The following is a 24701-nucleotide window of genomic DNA, read 5'->3' on the forward strand; positions in this document are numbered from 1 at the left end:
CACACAAATAAGTAAATAAATCTATGGCGTCTGAACAATCTGGCTCCTGGGCTAATGTCCCTGTAAGCAACTTCTAAAGTCTGGCTTAGGGGGTCGTTCTTAAGTTTCACTGCAGTTCCATTAACCACGTAGATCACAAGTGTCAAACTCCAGTCCTCGAGGGCCGCTGTCCTGCAGTTTTTAGATGTGCCACAGGTACAAAACACTGGAATGAAACGGCTTAATTACCTCCTCCTTGTGTAGATCAGTTCTCCAGTCTTGCTAATGAACTAATTATTCTGTTCAGGTGTGGTGCAGCAGAGGCACATCTAAAAGTTGCAGGACGCCTGCAGTTTGACACCCTGACTTAGATGATTTGGTGAGCTCAGTCATCTGTTAAAAGCTGCAGTATATAACTTTCAATAAAGTTTTTTTTTTTTTTGTCTTTTCAGATTTATTAAGACCGTCACAATGTTGCAACAGTATGGTACGAGACAAATCTGTAAAAAAAAAAACTTAGCGCTGTCAATCAACAACTTACTGTCAGGAAAACCATTTATCCACCCTGATCCGTGGCTACGCTAACCGGCCTGCACATTCACAACACTCTGGTGTGGGGAACTATCTGCTGCCTAGCAGAAAGAAAGAGGGAAGTTGTCTCATATTACACTGTCAATATAGTGCTAGTTTGAACTAATAAAAAACATTTTCTAAAATACATATTTAGCTACTTTAATTATTGGATTGGCACATTTATTGATAGATTTGTACAGTGCTGTAGTAGTATTTACCCCAACCATTTTTTTTGTTTTTAACATTTCCATGTTTCAGATCAAACAAATGTTAATAGTCATGACAATGACTTCTTTTTTTTGTAAGAGAAACAGAAAGCTACTCAAACCAAGCTGGCATTTTGAGAAAAATGAATTACCAACTTGGTAAATCAAACTGACCACATTTTCTGGTTCACAGCTAGTTCTATTCCCACTATTGGGTCTAAACAAAATAAAAATCAGGAAAATAAATGTTACGATTTAAAACAACACTGAAGTACTGAGTTGTATTAGAGTCTAATCATAACACTTCAAATAAAAGGTTTTTAAAGACAAACTATGTTGTTGGTTTAAGCAAAACAACCCGCTGCTGTTCAGTGGAAATAGGAATTTTACAAGTTAAAAAAATAAACATGACAGGTTCAAATATGAATAGTTTTCACCAGTTTTATTTACAGATGCACTTTTTTTCAGATACTCCTGAATTGCCAGAGGTCCAGAGGAGTAAAAACGTTGCAGGCTTTTCCATCAGCAGTTTTATTTTAATCAACCATTTATAACTTCCACAGCAGGATTAATAATCGTTCTTACTTTATATCTGCAGTTTATGACAAACGTTGCAGGGGTTAGACTGGATAACTCAAGACAAACCTGCAACAGTGAACTGGAGCAACATAGCATTTCAGCTCAGGGTGGGTGATTAAAGCCTGTACAAAAATCAAGTCATGCATATTTCAGTTTATACCAAAGCCCTCTAACACTTACATCCACAGGATCAAATATTACAAGAAAAAAAAAAAGGCAAAATCTTTAAGAAAACAGACAGAAAACTCACGTCCCTCCCCTGCAGAAAGAAACAAAGCAACTGACTGGAGATGCTGCAGCAAAACTCAAAATAATTTACACACGTTTTAAACAAGCATCAATCAAACTCTACAGAATTAGCCTAAAAGTCCAAAGCGTCAGTCGGGGATGGTCCGATCCGATCTGGTCCAGGTTTTCAGCTTCAGACCGGCCCTGATGGTTGACGACAGCGTATCCTCTGACCTCTGAAACATGGCTGCATGGTGCAGGTGTGGAAGCCGTGTTTGCAGTGGATGAATTAGACGGCGTAACCCAGCTTATTAAACCCTAATGCGTTATGTTTAGGAAGTCACTACTACTCTGAGCCGAAGAGAAAACAGTCGACAACCTGGTTGACCACATCCACAACTGAGCTTTGGAAAACCTCTGTTTTTTTTTTTTTGGACGCCACGGCAACTAGTCCACCTCCTCCATGTTACTGTAGGACGGTGCCGTGCACTCTGCAGAGTGAGCGAAAATGTCAGCTGGCACCTCCGGGGTGAGGGTGGGGGGTCCTTCAGGGTCCAGGTCTGTCCCAAACAGTGACTGGCTAGAGGCCTGGAAGATAAATCACCAGTTAAATGAAGGATCCTCAGACATTCACACTAGTGAAACAGGGAAAAAAAACACACAAAAAAAATCCACTTTCAGTCAAGGTTGTAGTGTGGATTTATTTAAAAAGCAGCTTTAATAAAGTACTGGAAGGAAATGAAAATACATTCCTTTGATTTTAATCACTTTATAGGTGGATTAAAACTACTAAATCAGATTCCTTCAGTCTTGATCAACTCTGGATCATTTCAGGTCAGAACAGTAGTGATTGTGCTCCCTGCATGAGGATATTGCAGCCTTCCTCATACCTCTTCACATCAAGCTCAACATCACGTCTAAGTTAAACGCACATTAAAACGGGACGCATTGCATATATCAGAGTAAAGCATTCATATACCTTAATTTTAATTTATAAGAAAACATTCGAGGATAACAGACCATCTAATGCTGCTTTAGTACGACTTTCCCTGAGACTCACAAATGCTCTCAGAAAACAAGAAAATCATTTTTTTAATAACCCGTCTGCATAAAGAAAGAAGGCAGAACTGTGAAAAATGGGAATATTGTTGTCATTTTACAATTTATAAATTAAATTCAATTTGATTACATTAAAATATATATATATACATGCTTTGTTACAAAAGAAATTTTCTTCAAAATATATAGGTACAATTTCTCATAGTGCTTTAAAATACAACGAAAATATATAGTCAGAAGGGAACAGAATTCTGAAATTTGAAGCTTAATTCTGCAGCTTTGACTAAAAAAAAAATATTGCTTACTACACTTCATTCCAAAATGCAAAGTATGTTTGTGGCTTTAAATATTTCATGTAAAAATACATCAAACAAATAAAGACGTACTGAGCTGTTATTAGGCATTGGATAGTTTCTGGAATTAAGGTAACAGCACTGCTCCTCCACCACCTGTTGCTGAACACAAAATTTTGAAAAGCTAAATTCAGCTAAAGGAGAAAATGGAGAAACATGGCAGGTAAATCATGAGCATCCTCTGCTCACTACAGTGGTTTCAGTCAGAGCTTCATCTTCAGATCATCTACATCCATTAAGAAGGAACTTAAACAGTTTGAGTTGAAATATTTATGCTGTGGCATTTCGAACATACCAGCCCAGCCCATGCCTAGATTATTGCATAAAAAAAACATTACAGTGCAGAAAACATACAGGACACGTAAAATACAACATTAAAAGGGACAGAAAAGGACGTTTTAAACTAAATCCACTGAATAAATCAGACAAGAACCAGGTTGCTCATTGATCAGGAGGAAAGAGCCTTCAGGCTGCTGCTTCACAGAAGGAGCCTTGTGCAGAGAAATGAAGGTTTCCTTCAACAGCAGCAGCAGGCTTCAGGCTAGCTTCCTTACTTCAGTCTAATTAGCCCTCCTAATGTCACTGACCCACAAAAGCCTCACAGACAAACTACTGGTTCCCAATCCGGAAGAATCAACTAGAAAGTTCCACAGCTTTTAGCTAATCAAGTCTGCTCCAGGTAATAATAATTACTGACCTCAAATGACTTAGTAAAGAGTGGGCATATTAAACCTGCAGAACGTAACTATATATATATATATATATATATATATATATACACACCGGTATATATTATTTATTTTTGGAAACCATCACTGCCATGACAGTATAGCATGAGTCACGAAGCCGCCCTGTCTTCTCCAATCGTTACCTAGAAGCAACCAATGAGAGTCAGGAGGCGGGCCTTAGCAGTGCCAATCATTTTCATGCACAGGCCTCTTACCCCACTCTCTGCTACGCTGCAGCTAGCATAGCCTGTAATGAATGCTAAGGATAGTTAGCATAGCCACCAATGACAGTGGATAAAGGATTTTCCTGTAATAGTAAGTTGTTTATCAGCCATTAGCAGACTGAGCAGTGAATACATGAGGCTGACTGACAGCGCTGAGATGCTCCTTCTGGGTCTGATTGATTGGTTGTTTCTTCAGATGGCAACAGTAGCTCAGGGAGGAGGCAAAAGACATCAATCTTTTCATAAGCTTTCCGACACACAGTATACTGTCAGGACTTAGTGACAGTTTTAACAAATATGTAAATAACTTCTTTTTTTTTTAACAAAAGTTACATTCTGCAGTTTTAAAGCTATACATCTACCTTTGCCTCGACTATAAGACTGCTTCTCGTTTATTACTGAAACATCTACCATAGTCCCATGGAATCCTTTCAGAAAGCGTGTAGTGCAATCTTCGTTTCAAATACCTCAGTTATTAGAAAGGTATTTGTCTTATTTGAAAGCATTATTATTAAAAGGTTCATCTGATTTTGTATAGAAAGGGATAAACTAAGTTAACAAAGAGAGCGATGACTGCAGTGAGCGTGGCCACCACTAGATATCGCACGCAGTCTTCGTCGGGATAATCTGACATCTTGTGCCTGCGGCGGCGGCGTGCGCCTGCCTCTTCCTCGCCTCTGTTCCTCTGTGCTTGTCGGCTTCGGAGCGCGGAGCGGAACAGTCCGCGAGGCCCTTCGTCGGGCCCCTCGTCTTCCTCCTCCAGTTCCCGCCATATTAGAGAGGCCTGCGATTGGCGGAAACCGGGTGTGAGCTTCTGGGAAAAGGCGAGTTTCTAATAAACACTAAGATCACACTTGGTAACGCCACAGTGAGCTGCCTGCCGAGCAGGAGGGACGACAGGCAGGCCGGAGCGCTTAACACAAAGTATTCGTACCCCTTAGACGCTGGAACCATAAGCTGAAGTGTCATTTATGTGTCACGAATCAATACATGGGCGTATAGAAGTGAAGTGGAAGGAAAAGGGTGGAAGGTTTTCAGAGATTACCACACCAGATCCACAGTGTGGAACATGGTGGTGGCAGTATCATGCTACAGCAATTGGAATACAAGTGTGAAGATGAATGGAGCTGTAAATGCAGCAAAAAAAAAAAAAAATAAGAAAGATTTTAGAGTGATTTGTCTAGGGTGGAAAATGAACAGTTTTATTCCTAAAAATTTTTGAAAACCATGAATCACTTTCCTTGCACTTCATATGCTGGCCTACTGGCCTAACAACAACCAATTCTATCCACAGGTACATTAAATGTTACAAGTAAAAATTTTATCTACAGTATCTTTTTAAAGTAACTGACTTTTTTGTTTGTTTTAAAAAGAAAAGGCTAATTTAAAGAAATTACATCATGTGATGTCATCATTTTTCATGAACCGCTATGTTTCTGATTTCCACAGATTTTGCAGCAACAAAATATATATATAAAAAAAGGTCGCTATTGTAGTAAATTTCTCTTTTTCACGTTGCCAATGTCAACGAAGATAAATGCAAAATGCTCACAGTGGCACGTATTGGCTTAAAAATGAAATCAGATTATTTTCTTACAAAACCTGATTCCTGATTATAAACAATTTTTTCCCTCACTTTTTTCTTATAAAACATAAGAAATGACTAAATACTTTCCAAAACTTGCTTCCATCATCTCTTCTGGGAGTCCAAATAAATACAAGCTAGAGAACAAGATGGTGGCTCTCGGTGGGATAACATCAAGTATGGAAACACAAGAAACATATTGGTGGAAAAACAACCTGATTTTCCAAAAATATTACATTGGATTAAGCGATAAAATGGATTTATTGCCCTTACAGGCATTATAAAATGCACAGCTGTTTTTAAAACATTTTGAATTGTTAAAAGGAGACCTTTGCAGGTTGGCTTTATTCATCAGAACTCAGAAAAATCTATGATTAGTGGGTGTTGTTTCTCATCCATTTCACACACATGCTTCTGTTTTGTAACCGATTAAAAGCTCCTCCTAGTGCCTGGAACATTTATTACACCAAACCTCTGAAAGGTAGATGTGAACATCTAATCAATGTGTGATTACATGGCACTATTTAACATAAACAGCTTTTTTTTTACGTTACTATGGTTGAAGAAATGATCAACCTTTTATTTAAAGTACAGCTCAGAACCCGGGAAACAAAAGCAAAGCCTCTTTGTGAAGAGGACTCTGTGGTTTCTTATGGTTGTGGCGCCCTCACCTGGCTGGCAGAGGCTCCTGTGGCTGTAGCTGACTCGGCTCCAGGAGAGAGGAAGCGTGGTGGCCTCTCCACGGGGGAGTTCCTGCGGCGGTAGAAGAGGACGTAGGCGTAACGCGTCACCACCTGGCTCTCCTCCACCATTGTCACGGTGCTGTCGTCGAACAATCGCCACCCTGTAGCCACACATGGAAGACAAACTCAAAATGCAATATAGAAAAGGACCACATTTACAGAAAGTAACTAGTGATGTTTTGATGCGAATCAGTCACAGCGTTTTTACAGTAAAACAATGGGAATCTGGATTTGTGCCCATAACAGATGCAAAAAATAATAATCTAGTTAGCTAGCAAAGGTACATTAGCCTGGCAACTAGCTGGCTACTCAAAACGTTCTGTGCCTCGAGTACAATGAAGATGTTTGTGTGTGACTCAAAATTTTGCCTGACAGAAAAGTCTTGCGAGAAAAAAAAAGAAGAAATAATCCAGCCACGCCAAAATTTAAGATCTGTGATTAACATATTTAAGTCCAACTTAAATTATTTTAATGAGATTAAGACATTTTAAGGCCTTAATTTTAGATATTAATTAAAGACTTTTACATAATATCTTTTTTTTTTTTTTTTTAACTCCGACGTTAAAAAAAAAAAAAAAATCACGATCAGTCAGCAAAAGTACACAGATACATTTGGGAAGGAGTAAAACTTACCAACATCACTGCGCTGACTGTTCTTGTCACTGGGCAGGCGAGCGTACGCTGTGTAGTGTCCTCCGATCATCCCTCCGTAATGGTTGATGACTGCATAGAGGTCATAGATGGGGGCCTGCTGCATCTCGTCCTTCTGGCCAATGCAGAACTTACTGAGATCCAAGTTCCTGAAACCCAACATTGTTTAAGAGGTTTAGATTTTCACTAATGTTTCACTTCTAACAAGCATCTTGTGCTTTCATATGCTAAACACTCTCAGATCAGTTCACAGCAGCTGTGATCACCTGACAGGAAAGTCGACCATGTCATTGATCTTATCCCTCCAGATGAAGCTTCTGAAGGAGAAACGTTTGAGCTGGATGATCAAAACGTTCGGCAGACGCCACAGCAGGAGTTGCTTGGAGGCCTCTCGGTGCTGCTGGCACTTTGGACAGTACCTGGAAGCAGACGGGGAGCAGGGAGGAAAAAGATAAAGCAAATTCAGCAACAAGGAACACCAATAACTCCAGAAATATGTCAAAGAAAGATTACATTCACAGACATTTCTTTAATTACTGGTTCTGTCTTCCAGAAAACTGGCAGAAATTTCCACATACTTCACTGCAAATATTTCCGTCAAGTTTTTTGAGCAAGAACTTGAAATAAGACAAAAAAACTACTACAAAAAATACTTACAAGTAACTTCAGAAAAAATAAGGGAATTATTTGTTTGTAAACACAGCGGATGCATGTGCAACTTGACTGATGAAAGCGTCAGAGAGGCCTCTAAAGGCTGACTGGTTGCCCGCATTTATCTTGTAGTTTTAACATCAACTAACATGTCAGCCAGCATGCAAAGGATAAATAAAAAAAATATTTTGTCCTAGTTTGGTCACAATTAGAAGTAAAACGGAGATGTAGTTGCATCCATCAAGGCAGCTGATAAACTAAGCCTTCAGAAATTAAAAATGCAGTGGGTTGAACGGAAGGTAGTGTGAGGTACAGAGACACTGTGCTAAAAATAAAGCCTCTGAAAACTGCAGACGCTGCATGCGGGAGTTGCGCTAGGTGAAGATAAACTATTTTATTAGCCTTAATATTAGGAGAATGAAGTAATTTTATGAGATCTCCAACATGAACAATAAAAAATTAAAGTGTAAATAGTTTCAATAGTTAGAAAAATGTATTCTTGCCTGTATTCTGAAGGCAGCATGCACAGTAGCAGGCTGCTGACAACGTAACGTCGACCAATAGTCCCTCTATAGGATCTTGTTTAAATAAATTTCTTAGTTTTGATGAGAAACTACTAGCTCCACTGTCAGATTATTTCACTTATAACATGGGGAAAATGTAAGTGAAATAATCTGCCAGTGCAATTAGTACATTTTAAAATTATTAAAGAATGTTTAACTTAAAATTACTTCCTGCATTTTGCTGAAAAGTTACTTGTAAGTTAGTTTTGTCTTATTTCATATCTTAGTGAACTAAGACATGTGCAATAGCAACTACACAAAATACTTGGTAAGACTTTGTGGTTTTGCAGTCCTGGATGCACGCCTCTTAGTTGTAGTGGGAAAGATGTTTTGGAACCCTAGGAGGGACTGAGGTGGTAAATGTTTGTCCCTACCAGGCCTCTTCAGGTGCCAACACCTCAGGCTTGGTGAAGAGATTGAGGCACTGCTCCAGGGTGAAATGTCCTGCTCTGGCCGTCTCGCTCATGGAGCTGGGGTCGTCGTCGTACTCCAGCTCCTTAGAGCTGACCAGCACATACTCCTTCAGACGCTCGTTGTTCTTCCACACCAGCTCCAAGGTCGCATCATCTACCACGTCCGCGAGCGCATCCTCTGCAGAGAGAGTGTGAGGGAAAATTAAAGTCAAGAAACAAAGTTGCATTCTAACTAAAATCCAATTAGAACCGATGATCGTTCTTGTACCTTTCTCGTCCAGCCTTTGCTCCTTGTTGTTCAAGTCCAGCAGACCGATGTAGAACTGACTGGCATGACCAGAAGCTGCCTCGCTTGGCTGTTGGTACCCTGTTACTGCAGCTTCAGACCAAAACCAAAGGAGAAGAATTTGTTAGTGCTGGCCGATAAATTTGATCAAATTATTGAATTTTGGCAGATTTCATTTTTGGAAAATTAGGATCCTGCTGGAACAGATGCTCTATGTAAACAATCTATTTCTGTGAATTTATCAGGTTGGAGGCGGGTTCAAGCAGAGCCATCACTCGGTCCCGATTCAGACCGAAGTCCACCATTTAATGATGCCTGATGTAAAATATAAAGACTTTTTGTTGGTTTTTACCTTCTGGCCGCACCGCTTTCTCACATGTCGTCTCTTTCTCGGCCTGAGGGTCCAGAGAGCAGCAGGAAGTGGAGGAAACGGACTCGGAAAACCCAGAGTCTTTAGTCCGGGTGCTGGAGAGGGAGAAGGAACCCGACGTCTCGGAGTGGATCGCCGACGCCTGGCTGTATTCCCCCTGGAGCTCAGGCGGCAGAGAAGGGCTCTCCAAGTCAGCATCACCAGCCTGTACATCACCGCCCGCCCCCCTGGCCTCGTCTCCGGCTCCAGCACCGTCAGGAGAGCCGAGCGCCATTGGCAGTGCGTCTAACCGGGACTGGGGTGTTTCAGGAGACGTTCTGCCTGATTGGAACGGGGGTTGGAATACGTTTACAGAAAACCTGCAGGGAAGGAGAAATGCCAGGTTTTAGTTACAGATCAGTTGGTTTCATCAGGATTCACGCAGTCATCTGCTTCTTTAGCTGATGTGGTGGGACAGAGTCTGAGTTGTGGTGTTTATGCAACACATCTACAAAATTTTGACTCAAGATATTTTGCGGTAATTTAACTGCTGAAACCTGGATCTTCACCACCACAGCAGCAGAATTCACATAAACTATAAAAGTGCAATCTATTGTTTTGCAGTTGTTATAGTTTAAAAGCAATTAATGTTTTTAAGCAAAGAAAAATCTGTTAATGCGAACTCCTGAAAAAAAGAAAGCATAAAATAGCCTCAGATTAGGATTCTAATTTGCCATTTAGAAGCATCACTTATGATAATCTCATAGCGGATAATAACTGACATGAATTAAAATTCCTTTTAGAATGTTTAATTAATCACAAATCCTTAAAAGGGGCAGTATTATATCTATTCCAGGCACGTAGTGCCAATTTATAGCACAATGAAGTAACCAGGTGACCTTCAATTGTTATAAAAATGCTATCTTATATAGATAGCATATACTGTATCTATGTTTCTGTCTATTTAACTATCTAACTTTCTAATTGAACACCTTTAAATTGGTCCTTTGTCTCTTTTTTTGAAAGTCATTACATTGATCCTCTATTAACACTTTTAACATTTTTACTAGAATTTCACTGAGAAGTAGCTCCTATGCAGATTATGGATCTATGCAGTCTGAAGGAGCTGAACAGAGAAGGCCTTCTATGTGAGGAGGAGCCTTTTAGGAGCTGCGCCTCAAAGGCAGGACTCGGCTCCGCCAGGCGTTGTAAATAGCTGAATGGTTACCATAGAGATGAAAGGATTAGTCAAACATGCATGAAAGAATCAAGGCAACACTCCAGGTATGTTTTTCATGGCGAAATAATATTATAACAGGATGTAAAGTTAAACAAAGTACTGCCCCTTTAATCCACATCTCGGTTCATTCTACTAATATAATCTCAATGCAAACTCTTTCAGACACTGATAATCTAATCTAATACCGTTTTACTCCCAACAAAAACAGAACTCCTGTTCCGTCTTTAAAGTTTAATAGAAAAATGACCGGCAGAGGAAGTTATGACTAAAATGAATCAAACAGGTGAGCAGCTGAGGTGGTGTGATTACCTGGAGTAACCCTCCAGCAGCTGGGCAAGGCGGGCGTAGCACAGGCGGGACTCTGGGACGCTAACAAGGAATGGCAGGCCTACGTTCTCAGAGTTGGGACGACATAGACTCTTGTGACTGGGCCAGTGAGTTTTCTGACAATGTCTGGGGGGACAGAAGAAAGAAAATACAGTAAAAGCTGCAGACATTTACAGTTCGACTCTGAGACATCCCATGATGCTCACTGATTGCAGTAGCCCACTCGGTAGCAGCGGGTGCACCGCTTCAGTTTGTCTTCCTCGGACACTGGAGGTTTCAGGCAGGCAGCGCACTTTGAGATGGGGATGCTGGGCACCTGGAGTTTCTGGAAGGCAAAACGGAGCCGTTCAGATCGGGTCGTTACACCTCAGCTAACGCGCAGAACAACAAAAGAGTTTCCTTTATTACCTGCTGCACTCTGAGCAGCACCACTCGTTCTTTGGCCAGATCTTTGGAAAGCACCTCGAAGCAGAACAACGTATCAGATGGCGACACAGTGTCCAGAGAATGGGACGGCAGGAAGATGCGCTGGAAGCGATTTTTCGCCACCTGGCAGAGGGGAAGAAAAACAAGGACTAACATCAGGAAAACTTCAACATTTGTTGTATGTCATTTTAATAAATTGGGTATTCTGATAATTGGATAAAAAAAATATTGGTATAATCTGCAAATTTTTCACGTATCTACTTGAGCTTATGTTATACAATATTAGAAATATATTAAAAGATGAAAATAAGCAATTGAATCATTCTTTAAAGAAAAACATTTTATTGCCTAAAATCTAATAACAGCATCTAATAACTAACCTCTGCCAGTCTGAGGTTCTCAGACTTGACCCTCACACTCCTGGAGATAGATTCCAGAACCTCAGCAGTGCTGGAGTTCTCCTTGCTCACACTAACCAGAAACTACGACACACAGTGGAAAAGTGTGTTAAAGAGGCGGCGAGGGGGGGCAAAATGCAACTCATCATGTCAGGAAACCAGGAGAAGCAGAGAGTACAAATGATCATTTCACCTTGATTGGTTTTTTATGAGGTTCTTTAGCAAAGTAGAAAACAGAGAGCACTTTTTGTTTTTGTGGCAACGGGACTGGGAGGTACAGGAAGGGGTCAAAGGTGATGGAGACCTGTAAAAAGAAATAGTAGGGCGATTGAGACGGGGTAAAGCCAGGTCTGTCATCCCATGTTTTAATGGAGCTGAATATTACCTTGGAGCATGTGGGGCACACTAGCTTGGATTTAAACTGGCCTTGGAACAGATCCACGATAAACGAGTCGTTTCTCATCTTGTGCCGCTGCCATGCCTCCTCTGCAACCACCTGCAACAACAGAAGAAAAAAAAACAATCAATTGAAAGCAAACTTCAACTTGGTTTGGCTTAATAGAAAAAAGTAAGTAAATATCCCATGGGGCCAATTTTTCACGACCAATCCACCTCATCAAGACGTCCGTCAGAGTCCACCGTCTCGGTGTAGGGTTTATTCTGGATCCGGTTCAGGTCCTCGTGGAGTCCGTCCAGGAGGAACGCCATGAACTCCTGCGCATCGTGCTGAGCATAACCTGTGAACTGGCTGGCCTTACTGGCCACGATTGCCTGCGAGATCAGAAGGGAACGAAGGAGTTCATTCGTGAGTTCAGACGCGACTCGTGAAAAGGATCGTGTGAGAGAAACGAAAGAAATATTCCAAACAAGTTAGAAAAATCCCACTTAATTAGAATACCTTTAATTTTGATGGTTGGAAGGCATGATGAGTCCCTTTCCACAGAGCCCTGAGCAGAACAGCAAAACCGATGGCCAGCCTGCCTCCGGTTCCCAGTGGATTACTGCAGTTGATCTCGGATTCAAACGCTCGGTCTGACAGGGAGGGAAAACTCAGAGATCAGGAGGTTTTAATCAAGACAGAAAAACATCAGCACCTTATAGTAAAGCTACAGACAGTTCAGAGGGCTGGGACTTAACGTCTTAATTTTGATTAAACATAGAAAATTCTCAACTGGAAACCTTTGTAATCGTATGTTTCTGGCACGCCCGTAAATTTGAAGCACAAGCGACATCTGCACACATCAATGGAGAACAAAACTGATTCTCTTGACAGAGAAGCTGTCAAGAGAAGCAGAACTTTTTTCAAGTTCTGCTTCAAAAAATTATCTGGTGGGATGCTGTCGTTGAGCTCAAGTTGTGCTAAAATTAGTTAGCTTATCAGCTAAACTATTAAAGGATAAAATAGCATCTCAATGCTAAACATGTAGCAGCAATATAAACGTCCAACGCTAACGTCCGTGTCCACATTTCTATATGATCATTCCATCAATGATCAGGGCTTCCTGGAACACTGAAAGCTAAATGGCTACAATAACACTTTGCACCAATTTGACGATTGAAAAATCCAAACAGATTAAAAACAATAAATACCTTTTTTGTTGAGCTCATATATCTATTTATTGAGTACTTCAGCAGCAAAAATGGTACTTGAATTGAAAATCTTACTTGTTTTGCATAGTTTTTGATTAAAATGCAATAAATTAATTTCAGTTGATTAAATTAACTCGATTACAAATTTGAAGTCTCACCACTAATTTCTATACAAGATAAATGACCCTTAAGAACAAGCTCTGCATTAATCACTAGTGTTTTAAAGCTCAAACAGCTAAAAGTGATGCAGATAAATTCTGTTGATGTTGAATAAAAGTTCCTGGTTAGATGATCATGGATCACCTAGAGCAGTATCATGGTTGTGTTTACCATGGAAGTAATCCCTGAGTTCTCTGGTGTTGGACAGGGATTGGATGACGCTGTTCATGAAGCAGGTGTTGCCCAGGTTAACCAGTCCTGTGAATCCAGGCAGGCACACTTTCTTCTCCTCCTCTTCCTCGTGGCACTCGTTAGCAGCAGGTGGTGCATGGGTCATGGGCTGCACCATGCAAGTAGGCTTGGGCTGAGGCTTGAAACACAAGCACACATTTCCCCACTTATCTTCACACACATCTTAGTTTATGTTGCTTGCTTGACCTGGAGTAACCTGTTGTGTTTCCCCCTCACCATGGTTACTGTGGGCTCCGCCTTGGTGATGTTAACGTGCTCAGAGACAGGGCGGGGAGCTACGGTATCCAGACTCGTTTCCTCCACTCCTCTGGGAGATGCCTTGGGCGCCTTGGTGGGCTCCTCTCCAACCCTCGGGGGCTCCTCCTTAGCTGGGAGGCTGTGCTGACTGCTGCCTGGCTGGCTTTTCTCCATGCAGGCGGGGCTGGAGGGCACAGCAACCTTAGCACCACCCACTGCACCTTAAACAGGACAACAGAGCTTGTGGTTAGAAGATCAACAGACTCACCATGAATTGTGCTAAATATCAATTACAGATTTCCTAAAAAAAAAAAAAAAAAAATTTAATTTGCTTAAAAACACTTCTGGAGAAAGCTAAGCCTGCCACGATAAATTTTGCTGGACAGTAACTTGGCCCAGAAGGTATCCTGATAAACAATAAAATTTTTATTATTAATATTACTTGTTTTCAAGTAATATAATGGCAAAGGCACAATAATGCAACACGACATTTTGAAAAATCAAACTTTAAAATTCTATTGAACATTTAACACTAAACAACACTAAATATTTGGTTTAGAAAGAAGAAATAAAATGAATTATGAAATTCTTTAAAGTCTTTGAGAGAACTAAATAGAAAGCTGGCAGCAGACCTTGTGAGGCCGGGGCCTCCAGGCCACCCCAGCGTTGGCTGTGTCTCTTCTTCAGGGTGATGTCCAGGCGGGACGGGGTGAAGGAGTAGCTGCACTGCCCTGGCTGGATCAGGTTCCTGACACACAGGAGGTCATATCACACTTTTTCACATAGCTCACATTTATGCCATCAACTTAATGCAGACCTTTTTCAGATCTTCGTTTCAAAATGTTAGTGGTATTAGTTGGAAATACCAACTAGACAGTTTCTTTCATGCTGTTATTAACCTGTCATAAGGAAGTCAGGGCAGAGCAGCTACCTGAGTTTAACTTGCCACTTGAACAACGTGTTTGGCCCACAGCCTGAATGAAGCCGAAGAAAGTTCGCATCGCTGTCAAAGAGCAAACAATAAGTGATTAGTTCTGAGAAACAAAGAGGCAAAGCTTCTGCTTTTTAGCAGCATATTCAGGTGAAGCACCTTGTCTGGAAGATGAGGGTGAAGTCCTGCTCTCTGAAGATGACCCTGGCTGTTTCCCTGCAGATTCCCTTCATGTAAACGTTGACCACCATCAGGTCTGTGCCCTTCTCGTACGAGTCGTTTTTCACCAACGGCAGGTTGACCATCGGCTCTGGGGCTGCAGGGGATTTTTATAGACAATAAAAAAAAATTAAAAAAAACTTGAACCAACAAGTGATGAACAACAAGAAAATACAGAATGCTTCCTCACTGTTTCATTTATCTGGACAGGATGTGATCAGGGTTTAGCCCCAGGGTATTACAAGCCTGGCTTTACCAGGTTTTACTTGCCCCACAACAGGCTAAGTGTTGTTTGATTATTTATTATAAATTATTATTTGTTTTATACACCAGTGATGGCAGAGACGAGTAAAGCTGGTGCTCCAGAGTACCATATGTCAGCAACCTAAAATTCAAATCGGTCTGTTTGGAAGATGCTCCTGTAGCAGCATTTACATGATCCCTCTTTGAAGGCTCATTTTGGAGAATACAGCACAAATGTACAGTATGTATCAAATATCAAAGCCTTATGGCAAACTGCGGGTATCAATAACGATGTAAATAGGGGGATGCAGATTTTTAGGACATTTGTCCCAATCACTGAACTGCAAGGGCAGACACAAAGGGAAGGCTGCTGATGTTTTGAAAATCACTGCAGAAACATGGACCTGGCATTCTGCTCCACTCATATTCACTGTCCAGTTTAACAATAAAGGTTGGTATGACATTCAACTCACTCTGTTGTTTTCAGATAATAAAGCATCAGTAACATTTAGCAGTATATTATTTATTTAAAAGATTATTTGATTATACAGAAACACTAGTTTCTTTTAGTTCACTACTGTATTTTCTTTGTTGTCGTTTCATTTCCAAAAGCGCATCTTAGGACGTTTCCTGGGAGTGTTTGTAACTTTCTCAAACTAATAGTATTGATTAAAGAGTTCCCAGCTTCCTCAAAACATTTCCATTTAAACCGATTCTGCATTTGTAACCAACCTTCCTGTTGCATCATCTCCAGAGCGGGCTCTTCCTTTGACTGGTCCCCTTTCTCCTCTCCATCACAACTGCTTGACTTCAGCGTTAGACCTGCTGATTGACTCTGCCTGTGAGCTGCGCCGGCAGCCGGTTCTGGTAGCTTCTCTGTTATCCCAGGCTGCCGGGATGTGAAAGCGTCCTGCTGGGATTCGCGCTCGGTGGGTTTTCCTTGCACCTCAAGGTCAGTTCCGTCTCTCGGCATCTGTGGAGAAGAATCCGGTTCCTTGTTGGATTTGGCTGGGTTCTGGAAGCGATCGGTGATGTCAGGAGCTGTTAGATGGCCGTCAGTCCCAGGTATTGTTGTTTCAGACACGTCTATTGCCTCGTCTGTCTTCTCCACCTTCACACAAAAAGATAGATATTAGTGTACTGGAGGCAACAAAGACATCTGTTATCGCTCCATTGACTTTAGATATTCAGTCTAAAGTCAATGGATTCTTTCACTACTTTTCTTCTCCAGAAGGAAGCAGGTAACCAACTTCCAGTTTAAACCAAAATCAGGTGTAAAATGATATCAGCATGTCCAGAAGTCTTCCTATTCCAGGCTGCAGTGATACAAAGAGATATTGTTTCACTCTAATAAAAAGGAAGAATCACCTTTTATTTTAGTGATAAAGATCTCAACCACATAATGCTTTTAAAGTCTGAACAAAAAAAAGATTAACCAAAGAAAGTGGAAAGAAAATCTTCCAGGTTCTTACTGTAGTAGATAATTTCTCCAGACAACATTTTACAACTTTGTAAATAATAATAATAATAAAACACTTTATTCTGATTGACCAGGAGACTTCTCTCAGGGCAAACACTTGAGAAAATATTTCAGATTCTTTCTTTTTGAAACAATAAGTGGTTCTCAGAACAAAAATGAGAAGAGGCTTTAAAGCACCGTCTCACCTGAGCTCTGTCTCCAGCAGCCGCCCCTGGTGCTCCAGATTCCTGGCTGCCTCCCTCTTTCTCTTCTCTGTTGTCTTCATGTCTGTGTGAGCTGGGATGAGGAATTGTACCAGCAGCTGCAGTAGATCTCTCAGAGGCGGGCTCCCCTTCTGGGTCTTTGCTCATGTTGGGCAGCAGCAAAGTGGTGCGTGCGGCACCGTGTTCCTGAGATGGCTGCTCGCCTTTTGCGTCTGCCCTTGGCACGATGCTGGCGCTGTCGTCGGAGCCCTTTTTCACCTGGACCGAGTCCGCGGCTGCCTTGTCGCCCGCTTTGTTTTTGAAGCAGCGCTTGAAGCCGCGCTCGGGCCTGCCAGCGCTGCGGCTCTGCTCGTCGTGTGCGGGTGATGAGGGAGGCCGAGGCTGCAGCTGCTCTAAAGCTAATCTGGCTTTCTCTGACGACTTCAAGGTGGAAGGTTTGGTTTCATTTCTGGACTCTGGTCGGGCCACGTCCTTTTCCTTCTTATTTGACTGAAAGAATTAAGAAAAGAAATGAGGCCATTTAACAAACGCCAACATGGTGAACTTGGCAATTAGCTTTTGAAATTAAGTAACTGTAGAAAAACGTTATTTTCTTCTGGTCGTCTTTCATCTTAAGTGGGTTTTTGGCCTCTGAATTTTAAACCACCGAGTTCAGAACGATTAAAGGAAATATAAAGTTTTGTTGCTTTGCAATAGAGATGCAGAAAAAAAATCCTTCTATATAGAATCACAATTCTTAGTCCTGGGACTTCTAAATTGATTCAAAATGCTCAAAAGTCCATTTTAAAATGTGTTTAAGTTGTACGCTTTTGCTGCTCTAATTTGTGAGTATAATGAATACCACATTACGTGTCCACCATAATGCAGTATAGCATGTAACCTTATAGAAATGTTTTAAATAAATGTTCCACTTCTTTACACTGTCTTTTCATCTTGTCAGTCACATAATTTCAACAATGTCTCCAGGCTGTTTGAACAAACAAATTGGTTTCTGAATCAAAAATCACTTCTGAGTCAAATCCTGACCCTAAAAATGGAACCAAAAGACACTGAAAGATTCACAGCTCTGCTTTGCAATCCCACTTACAACTTTAGACAGATGCATATTGTAATTTTAGTAAAACTAAAGTAAAATATATTTCTGTCTAAAGTTTGAACGCGGATGTATTTTGAAGGACAGCAAAAAGAGGAAGAAAAACATTGAAAGTGGCTCACCTTGAGAGACGGCCAAATGTGAAACGGAATCTTCTTGTGCAAAATGAGGTGCAGAAATCCACCTTTCTCCTTGTACTGTGCTTTACTGCAGGAGGCCTCGATTTCCTCCTGCAACTGACAGCTCCACTGCCGCCCATCTGATCAATTAGAGACAAACCAAAATACAGTCAAAAGGAACATTTACAAACACCTGCCTGAATCCATTTCACTTAGTTGCAGCTTTTGCAGGTTTTAGCAAAGTCAACCTGGGAAAGACACGTTGCAGTGTGTGTCGGTGAACGTGGTGTTGATGTCCTCTGTCCTCTGCACGCCGTCTCCACAGCGCAGCCTGACCGTCACTTCATTCACGTTCTGCTTCCAGTCCACAAACACATCTAGGAAAAGATTATAAATTATAGAACTGAATCAGTCTGTACTGGAAGTAACCAGTACACAGAAATACACATGACCATCTGATCTTCAGAAAACATGAAGATATTAAAATGTTAAAATGGTCGTAATTAATTTATTACATTTAAAGAACTGCAAGGTCTAAATTGTTCTAGTATCAAAATAAAGGCAACAATCCAGAGGTCTAAAAAATAAAAACAACATTCTTGTTAGAGGGAGAATAAATAAAAATGGCACATAGAAAACAAATTCAGCATATAAAAACACTCATGTGAATATCCCTATGAAAGTATGCACTTGCTATCCAAAATGTCTAACAGAAACAGTTAGATGTTTTGCACACATAAACAAACATTGTTTAAATTTTAGAAAATTTCAAACCGTTTATACTATTATAGCATATCTCACTGATAACTCAATCATTTTCAGTTTGAACTGTTCTAAAGTGATGAATCGGCTAAAACAGACAGTGAACCTCAGAATAGCTATTATTGTAAAGCATTCCTATTTTCTATTAGCTCACACAGATATGACATCATCCAGCTGAAAACATGTTCACAGGTCCTTCCATCAGAAAATTAAAACTAACCCTTTAATATGAAGATTTTTAAGCTCTCTTAGAGTCCACTAAGTGATTGTTCTTCTTTTTGAAAATTCTTTAAAAAAATTTTTGTGTGTGTGTCATTAGCTGCGTTTCCATTAACCATAAAATTGCGCAAACTGAAATTTTGAAAATAAATTAGTTTAATTGAAAATGCCAAAAAAAAAAAACACAAACTAATTTTTTGTTACGTTTTTGCGCTAGCATGAGGTAAATTTTCAACCCTATCAAAATAAATGTATTTTGCAAATTTGCAATGTAAACACTTTTTTCGCATCACAAGTCATGCAATCAACAGCCAAATGTTACTGCTGGCAAAAACATTGAAGACGACAACAGGAAGTGGTAGAACGATCTTTTCTTTTTTCTGGACAACGTGCAGCTGGCTCAACCAGAGCTCTCACGGCATCAAGCAGTTCAGAAAAAGTTGCGAGTCAACCCCATGTGTTGAATCCAGAGCTCTCCTGTAAGACCAACGACTACAATTTCTCCAAAATGTCAGCTACACAGCCACTGACAAGTGTAAGCGGTTTGTTGCTAAAACACCTGAATAAGACACCTACATCTCCTCTGATGGCTGATGGATGAGGAGCGAGGGCGCCGTGGCTGCATTATAAATATATGTAACTGTCCACATATGTTGCTGCCATGATTTTAAATGACTTATTGCATGAACAAGCTTATTCAGCATGATTTCAATTTCATTTATTATTTAACAGAAACACTGTAATTGCAATTGTGTTGTTTTTTTCCTATCTTAGCAGAATATAAACAAAGAATTACACACATTTGTAGTGGACACACAGCAACGGAGGAGCAGCACTGCACCACTATAAGTTATCCAGTGATTATCCACAGTAATTTCAACCAGCCAAATAAACTGGTTACTCCAGTAGCAGGAGCATTTCATTTATTCTCACCTTTCTTGACCTCTGCCAGAACACCGTCCAGCGCTGCATTGGCTGCTGCTGCAGCCCTCTTGGCCTCTCTGCTCTCCTGGTTGGCCTTGTCCTTCTGTTTCTTCTTACTGGTGCTGCTGGTCTGTTCAGAGCCGTTTTCCCTAGCGCCTCCTCGTTGTTGAGCCCTACTACGACGCCCCGCCGTCTCGCTACCAGCTACTCGGTCCCCCCCGCTGCTGGCCATCTTCAGGCACTTAGCGCTAACCGGCCGCCCGTCGCCAGAATCACTACCGCTGCTGGGCTCGGAATCTGAAGTGTGCCTCTTCCTGCCTGGCCCGGCTATCTTGGCGACGATACTGGTCTGAACTCTCCCAGAACAGAATTAGGGTGCTGAACGCAGCGTGGGAACCTGCAGCAGAACATAGAGGGGATTTCTGAAGCAAAATAACAACAACATAGCAATGCAAATATGAATGCTGTTTGCAAACTGTGGCACAATTAAAAGTAAGAACTTGAGAAAAAAAAAGTAAGCCAACTTCTACTCGCATAGATCAGGCCCCCCCAAAAGAACATTAACCTCTGGGCAGGGAGCCCCTTTGCAAACACACAGACAATATGTAAAGAAAAATAAACTTTTAGAATGATTTTTTTATTCACTATCCAATGATTATTACATTCATTTAGGATAAATGCTGCCCCATACCTTTTGATTTTAGTTGGCCTTGAGTTCTATGGTGGAAAGTCTTAATTATCAGATAATACATTACGACTTTATCAACAGATAATACAATTTTCAATCCCCTTTTCTGATGAGAGAACATTGACAAAGCATCAGAAATAACATTTAAATAAATTATTTAAACTTAGATATTAATTTTAAAATACTGAAAAACAAAATTGGAATTATGATGAAAAATTTGAGATTGAAAATTTTGAGATGAATTTTTTTATTTTTGAATTTCTTTCCCCCTCATTTTCCCTCCAACTTTCTAAAGCCCCCACAGCGTCCCCTGGCGGCTGCAGTATTTTCAATGTCGACATTTATCAGAAAAAAACGTTGTTTATTTTTCTAAGTCATTTAGCTTAGACTCCACTTTGGTTTTAACAAAACCTCACTTGAGCATCACAACTTTAGAAATAGCTGGTTTAGAGGGCGTCATGTGAAACGTAACCAAACTGAACAGCTACCTGGAAACAAGTGCATAACTTGAAACACCTGTAGAGAAGCAGTGAAAATTAAAAAAAATAATAGATCAGACGAAAGATAAAGTAGATCACACTGATAGCATACAGTGACTGACCAACAATCAGCTCTGAACTTTCAAAACTCGTTCCAACATTATCTTCTATGCATGCTTTTAGTGTGTGTGGGTTCATATGTTATAAAGTGTTTATTGTTTCAATCTGTGTTGGGTGTAAACTTTAATTTCAAAAGCTTAGTTACCATTTTAAATCAGTTTGTATGCAGCAATACTTCTAACCCGTTACCTTCTGCTTTATGTTCATAATATAGATTTCATTTGTTCTGCTTGTTCCATAAGCACATCTTACCATGCTGTTTATACACTGATTTTTTGTAAACATATAAAGCCTCTGGATATTTACTGAGATTAAAATACACACAAAAAACATTAATTATGTGACATACAAAGGCAACTGACTGCACTTGATGGTATTAAGGCCATGCATCAAGTTGAATACAAACGCTGACCACAATTTTTAGATAAAACATTTTTTTATACATTTTAATATAGATAACGTATTTTTTTCCGTTTCAAACTTATGCATTAGTATGTGTTGGCTTTTCACATAAAATAAGTTGTGGTTGCAACATAACTAAAGACCAAAGGGTGTGAATACTTTTGGAAGGATCATTATGTTTGTAGTGTTGGATTTATATCGTTGAGGCTCCTGCACTCATCAACTTTTAAAGGTAACAATTTAATCATTGAATGTATCTCTGAAGAATACATTCATTTCTGGATTTTCAATGTCAGTCATATGAATTAGCAAATATTTTATGTGATATATGTATGTTTTAAAACGCACAGGAATACGTTACTTAGTGTTTCAGGTATATAAAGCTGGGGCGAACAGAGCTAGAAGCTCCTCCATGTACAAACATCAGGGTGCTTTAAGCCAATTAGGAGCAGGTTTCAAATGACAACGCTGAAGGGGAACACGGCCAATACAAAAGAGCCTAGCCTCTTTTCCTTAGCCTAATATAACATTCAGTAAGTACCGTATGATAAAAAAGTAAATAAACAGAGCAACATAAATTTATAGGAGTTTTAGTGCGCATTTATTGAGATACGAACCCTGCTCATAAAAAGCAAATGGCTTTATTAGACGATTCGCCCTTACAATTAGCAGCTCAGTAGCTGGTGAGCTAGCCGCCTGAAAATAATAGCGTTTAATGTCCTAACATGTCTATTAAAAAGTGACATTTAACTACCACTACTGCGGTGTCCAAATGGACAACCTTTAGTCATTAGACTTAACTAAAACGTACATGTGTAAACAAAGTAATTATTCACCGGTGCGCTAACTTCTTCTGTCCGATAATTCCACTGTGAAGGTTGTGCTGATTTGTTATTAATTATTATTAATATCATCATCATCATCGCTCCAAGTCCATGGCAGCTGTTAGTGCACACAGTTCATAGGTGAGGTCGCTCAACCTGATATGCAGCAGCACTTCTAGCCGCACAGACCAGGAAAGGCTCAACGGCTAATGTCATTAGCAACATGCTAACTGTAACTGAAACGAAAGGGTTGACACGGCTACCAGATAATAAATAAACGCGTTCTGACATTTCATGACATCAAGCTTCCGGGTGTTTTAAACCCTAATATCGCCTATAACAGTGAAACTGAAGGCCTACTTACCTTTAACGTGGTCGTAGTTCCGCCTGAACTCACAATAGCGGGCGACTCCTTAGCGCACTCTGCGGCTGCCGCTAAGCTTCTTTCACGGCCTCGGGCTGCTGCGCTGTTTCTGCCCGGACTCGAAACCCCCGCAGTCTACGGTGTTTCTAGAATGTTCTACATCTAACCAGGACCCATTTCTGTCAAACTAGCACTGCTTCTCCGATACTTAAGCAGAACACAACGTCCAAAATCCAACTTACTGCGTTTGTGTCATTGTCTTCGGCGGGTAGAACCTACTTTATGAGAAACAAAATATACTACTGCCCCACCAGACCTGAAATGACTGCCAGTCTGCGCTACTTCCTGAATACCACGCACACGTGATGTGAATACAGTCATTGGCAACTTGGGGTCCTGCGCGCCTGAGAGATCTCCAGTCGGTTTACTTTACAGGTAACAAAAGTCTCCGAAGCATTGCTTTTAATTAACAACTGGACAATTTAATTTCACAAAAGTAAACTTCAAAAATAAAATACATTTATTAACGTAACTAACGTCATATATTTTCAGATCAACAGAAAAAAAAATTTCATCATTCAATGTTGAGGAAAAAAAATTCAACATACACCCGGTAATTTGCCATTCCAGTTAAATTATGCAACCAAGTCCCCAGCGGAAATAATCTGTCTCAGCAGACTCGTTGACAGAAACATGGCCTCAGAAAGCTCACACCTAATAAGGAGAGAGATTGCATTCAAAGCAAATAATGTTTTCAACGTGTCAGTATGCGATTATGGACTAGAGGACACAATAGGAAGTTTTTTTTTACAAATGTGCAAAAAAAAATGTTTTTTACAAATTTGTTGTTAAAAAAAACACAACAAAAACAAATGTGTACGTCTCATACAGATCATGAAGAGACAGCTAATCTGTGAAAAAAAATCAAGCTCCCCTGGCTTCTTCCAGTGCTCTCAGTGATAACTAGACTCAGCCAATAAAAAGCCAGGAGGAGGGCCTTAACACTGTCAATCATGCTTGCATACCTGCTGTTATGCTACAGCATCTTCCCAGAGTCTGCCAGGGCTCAGGCTAGTTAGCATGGCCACCAGTGACAGTGGATAAACATTTTTTTCCAAAATAGTCAGTTGTTTCTCTGCCATTAGCACATTTAGCAGCGTGTAGCTGAAGTTGATTGACAGCGCTAGGATGCTCCTTCTGGCTCTCTTGTGATTGGGAATGGCACATTTCTGTAGACAGCAGTTGTAGCTCACCTTCGCAGTTGTAGCGAAGGTGGAAGGTGAACACTTCCACCTTCGAACACAGGTGGAAGTGTTCGATCTTTTCAAGGCATGACACTTCTAACGTAAAAAAAAAAAAACATTTTTTATGCTGCAACTTTAACACTCCAAACATGCCAGCATCAACCAGAGGGATGGGGTTTTTTTTTAACAAGGAACTGAAAAATGGTCTGAATTAATAGGAAGTTTAAATCACATGGGATATTGTTAAATCAAAGCACATAAACATTTTTTAGACTGGCCCAGTTAAAATTCTGACCGCAAATCTAATGGAGGATCTGTAGCACAACGGGGAAATTTTTGTTCAGACACTCTCAGTTCAAGCTGACCAAACCTAGGAAATTTTGTAATGAATGGACAAAAATTAGTGTCTAAATGAGAAAGGTAAAGATTTACCTTATCTGTCACATAAAATAAAAACTTAAAAGTTCCAGAGCTAGACATGGAACTTCTCTGTACAGAAGTAAAGAAATATGTTCTTATCTAACTTTTAGCAAACTGACAGACCTGTCCAGAATAGGAGTGGGCTCATACAAATATAGTCACATGAAC

General features: G+C 40.4%; 1 protein-coding gene across 4 annotated transcripts; it reads right to left on the bottom strand.

The window, feature by feature from the left end:
• Positions 1-1183: 1183 nt before the first annotated feature.
• Positions 1184-23224, bottom strand: usp19 (ubiquitin specific peptidase 19). Of its 4 annotated transcripts, none has more exons than XM_028024005.1 (26): positions 22870-23223; positions 20002-20389; positions 18336-18464; positions 18091-18227; positions 16858-17364; positions 15925-16303; positions 14890-15046; positions 14731-14802; positions 14432-14547; positions 13779-14014; positions 13482-13680; positions 12460-12593; positions 12174-12332; positions 11947-12057; positions 11755-11865; positions 11544-11645; positions 11146-11286; positions 10944-11062; positions 10720-10863; positions 9174-9550; positions 8804-8914; positions 8497-8713; positions 7175-7327; positions 6891-7057; positions 6186-6358; positions 1184-2153 (listed from the first exon to the last, which is right to left on the bottom strand). In XM_028024005.1, exons 2-26 carry the CDS (start codon positions 20222-20224, stop codon positions 2013-2015), a joined length of 4515 nt encoding a protein of 1504 aa, XP_027879806.1. In that variant the 5' UTR covers positions 20225-20389; positions 22870-23223; the 3' UTR covers positions 1184-2012. The 4 variants fall into 4 exon arrangements, with proteins under 4 accessions (XP_027879806.1, XP_027879797.1, XP_027879788.1 ...); XM_028023996.1 differs by having other exon boundaries at positions 13779-14020; XM_028023987.1 differs by lacking the exon at positions 1184-2153 and adding an exon at positions 2247-4713 and having other exon boundaries at positions 22870-23224.
• Positions 23225-24701: the final 1477 nt, after the last annotated feature.

Source organism: Xiphophorus couchianus, chromosome 1, assembly GCF_001444195.1.
Source record: "Xiphophorus couchianus chromosome 1, X_couchianus-1.0, whole genome shotgun sequence".
Taxonomy (NCBI): domain Eukaryota; kingdom Metazoa; phylum Chordata; class Actinopteri; order Cyprinodontiformes; family Poeciliidae; genus Xiphophorus; species Xiphophorus couchianus.

Excerpts from the sequence above, each read along its gene's own strand:
- usp19 (XM_028023980.1), bottom strand. The coding sequence starts at position 20,224 with ATGGCCAGCAGCGGGGGGGACCGAGTAGCTGGTAGCGAGACGGCGGGG. Across the intron at positions 14,803-14,889 it reads ACCCTCATCTTCCAGACAAG|CGATGCGAACTTTCTTCGGC; the intron begins GTGCTTCACCTG and ends GCTCTTTGACAG. Across the intron at positions 10,864-10,943 it reads CGAGTGGGCTACTGCAATCA|ACATTGTCAGAAAACTCACT; the intron begins GTGAGCATCATG and ends CTGTCCCCCCAG.